This window comes from Salmo salar, unplaced genomic scaffold (genome assembly GCF_965601325.2).
Source record: "Salmo salar unplaced genomic scaffold, fSalSal1 ptg000578l, whole genome shotgun sequence".
NCBI classification, from domain to species: domain Eukaryota; kingdom Metazoa; phylum Chordata; class Actinopteri; order Salmoniformes; family Salmonidae; genus Salmo; species Salmo salar.
Window position 1 is genome coordinate 419,658 of NW_027675424.1, and position 2,843 is coordinate 422,500.

At 42.7% G+C, this 2,843-nt stretch overlaps 1 protein-coding gene across 1 annotated transcript in view; it reads left to right on the forward strand.

Annotated features, from left to right (window-relative positions):
* LOC145876311 (uncharacterized) overlaps window positions 1–2,843 on the forward strand; it is a 10,549-nt gene continuing 7,706 nt past the window's right edge. The window contains exon 1 of the mRNA XM_082972103.1: window positions 1–19. Coding sequence (XP_082828229.1) covers window positions 1–19 — 19 coding nt within the window. The remainder of the gene's footprint in view (window positions 20–2,843) is intronic.

Below are 2,843 nucleotides of genomic sequence, written 5' to 3' on the forward strand. Positions count from 1 at the left end.
ATGACACGACAGATTTCTGGTCCCAGGTGTCTTTTATACAGGTAACGAGCTGAGATTAGGAGCACACTCTTAAAGGGAGTGCTCCTAACCGCAACTTAAAAAAGACACCTGTCCACAGAAGCAATCAATCAATCAGATTCCAAACTCTCCACCATGGCCAAGACCAAAGAGCTCTCCAAGGATGTCAGGGACAAGATTGTAGACCTACACAAGGCTGGAATGGGCTACACGACCATCGCCAAGCAGCTTGGTGAGAAGGTGACAACATTTGGTGCGATTATTCGCAAATGGAAGAAACACAAAAGAACTTTCAATATCCCTCGGCCTGGGGCTCCATGCAAGATCTCACCTCGTGGAGTTGCAATGATCATGAGAACGGTGAGGAATCAGCCCAGAACTCCACGGGAGGATCTTGTCAATGATCTTAAGGCAGCTGGGACCACAGTCACCAAGAAAACAATTGGTAACACACTAGGACGGAAATCCTGCAGCGCCCGCAAGGTCCCGCTGCTCAAGAAAGCACATATACATGCCCGTCTGAAGTTTGCCAATGAACATCTGAATGATTCAGAGGACAACTGGTGAAAATGTTGTGGTCAGATGAGACCAAAATGGAGCTCTTTGACATCAACTCAACTCGCAGTGTTTGGAGGAGGAGGATTGCTGCCTATGACCCCAAGAACACCATCTCCACCGTCAAACATGGAGGTGGAAACATTATGCTTTGGGGGTGTTTTTCTGCTAAGGGGACAGGACAACTTCACTGCATCAAAGGGACAATAGACGGGGCCATGTAACGTCAAATCTTGGGTGAGAACCTCCTTCCCTCAGCCAGGGCATTGAAAATGGGTTGTGGATGGGTATTCCAGCATGACAATGACCCAAAACACACGGCCAAGGCAACAAAGGAGTGGCTCAAGAAGAAGCACATTAAGGTCCTGGAGTGGCCTAGCCAGTCTCCAGACCTTAATCCCATAGAAAATCTGTGGAGGGAGCTGAAGGTTCGAGTTGCCAAACGTCAGCCTCGAAACCTTAATGACTTGGAGAAGATCTGCAAAGAGGAGTGGGACAAAATCCCTCCCGAGATGTGTGCAAACCTGGTGGCCAACTACAAGAAAGGGTTTTGCCACCAAGTAATAAGTCATGTTTTGCAGAGGGGTCAAATACTCATTTCCCTCATTAAAATGCAAATAATTGTATAACATTTTTGACATGCGTTTTTCTTGATTTTTTTGCTGTTATTCTGTCTCTCACTGTTCAAATAAACCTACCATTAAAATTATAGACTGATCATTTCTTTGTCAGTGGGCAAACGTACAAAATCAGCAGGGGATCAAATACTTTTTTCCCCCACTGTACTACCCACCACTGCGACCTGTACGCTCTCGTTGTCTGGCCCTCGCTTCATACTCGTTGCTAAACCCACTGGCTCCAGGTCATCTACAAGACCCTGCTAGGTAAAGTCCCCCCTTATCTCCGCTCACTGGTCACCATAGCAGCACCCACCTGTAGCACGCGCTCCAGCAGGTATATCTCCCTGGTCACCCCCAAAGCCAATTCCTCCTTCGGCCGCCTCTTCTTCCAGTTCTCTGCTGCCAATGACTGGAACGAACTACAAAAATCTCTAAAACTCAAAACACTTATCTCCCTCACTAGCTTTAAGCACCAGCTGTCAGAGCAGCTCACAGATTACTGCACCTGTACATAGCCCATCTATAATTTAGCCCAACTACCTCTTCCCCTACTGTATTTATTTATTTAGCTCCTTTGCACCCCATTATTTCTACTTTGCACTTTCTTCCACTGATATCTACCATTCCAGTGTTTTACTTGCTATATTGTATTTACTTTGCCACCATGGCCTTTTTTTGCCTTTACCTCCCTTATTTCACTTCATTTGCTCACATTGTATATAGACTTATTTTCTACTGTATTATTGACTGTATGTTTGTGTAATACTCTTGTTTGAACCAAGTATTGAGTTTATTTGTTATAATTAATTGGTTTTATATTTAAAAGATGATTGAATTGCTCCTAAACTGTAATGTTGTTAATGCATTATGCTTTTTGAAGAAATATTTATTTAATGTATAAGTGAATAGTTTGTTTTACTTTGAAGTTTCCGTTTTGAGCAATAAGGTCGCTTGTTAAGTTGTGGCCAATGGGAGTTGACCTGGTTAACGGGAGGGAAAAAGACGTTGATGAAAGGATGGACGTTTTACCTCAGGACGGTTGGTGAAGAAAAATTATAAAAGAAGACAACAGAACTACAACAAAACCCATAGCTACTAAGACATGAAGGGAAATACATATTTTATTTAATAAAAGAGTTGTTATAATTTTGTTAAAACTTAGTAAAGACTGAAGCTACCGTCTCGTCGTGGAGGTATTAGCCAGCTAGAGGTTAGCCTAGCATCGTGTGACACCGGGAGATAATTGCTTGGGAAGCTTAACGACTTCGTGTTGCCATGGGGATATCGGTTACTAAGGAGTACTGTCTGCATGTGTCGCTGTGCTTGCCTTGGAGTTTGTGAGGAAACCTGCATGGAACTGCCATACTTCGCTGAGGGAATATCTACCAAGTCGTGAGTAACCACAATGTGAGGTGCTTAATTTGGACACTGGTTGTGCACGACTCATTGGGGTTTATTATTTTTTTTATTTCTTTTGATGTTGTGTCTGAACATGTATTTGTGTTTGAAAATGTTTTAATACACATATGGAACATTATGTATGTTGCCTTGGTGGAGTCATTAATTGTTTTAATTTAATGCACGGGATGGTTTATCCTGATTCAATAACAGAAACCTATAATCATTTCATCTGAAGTTAATACCCTATTG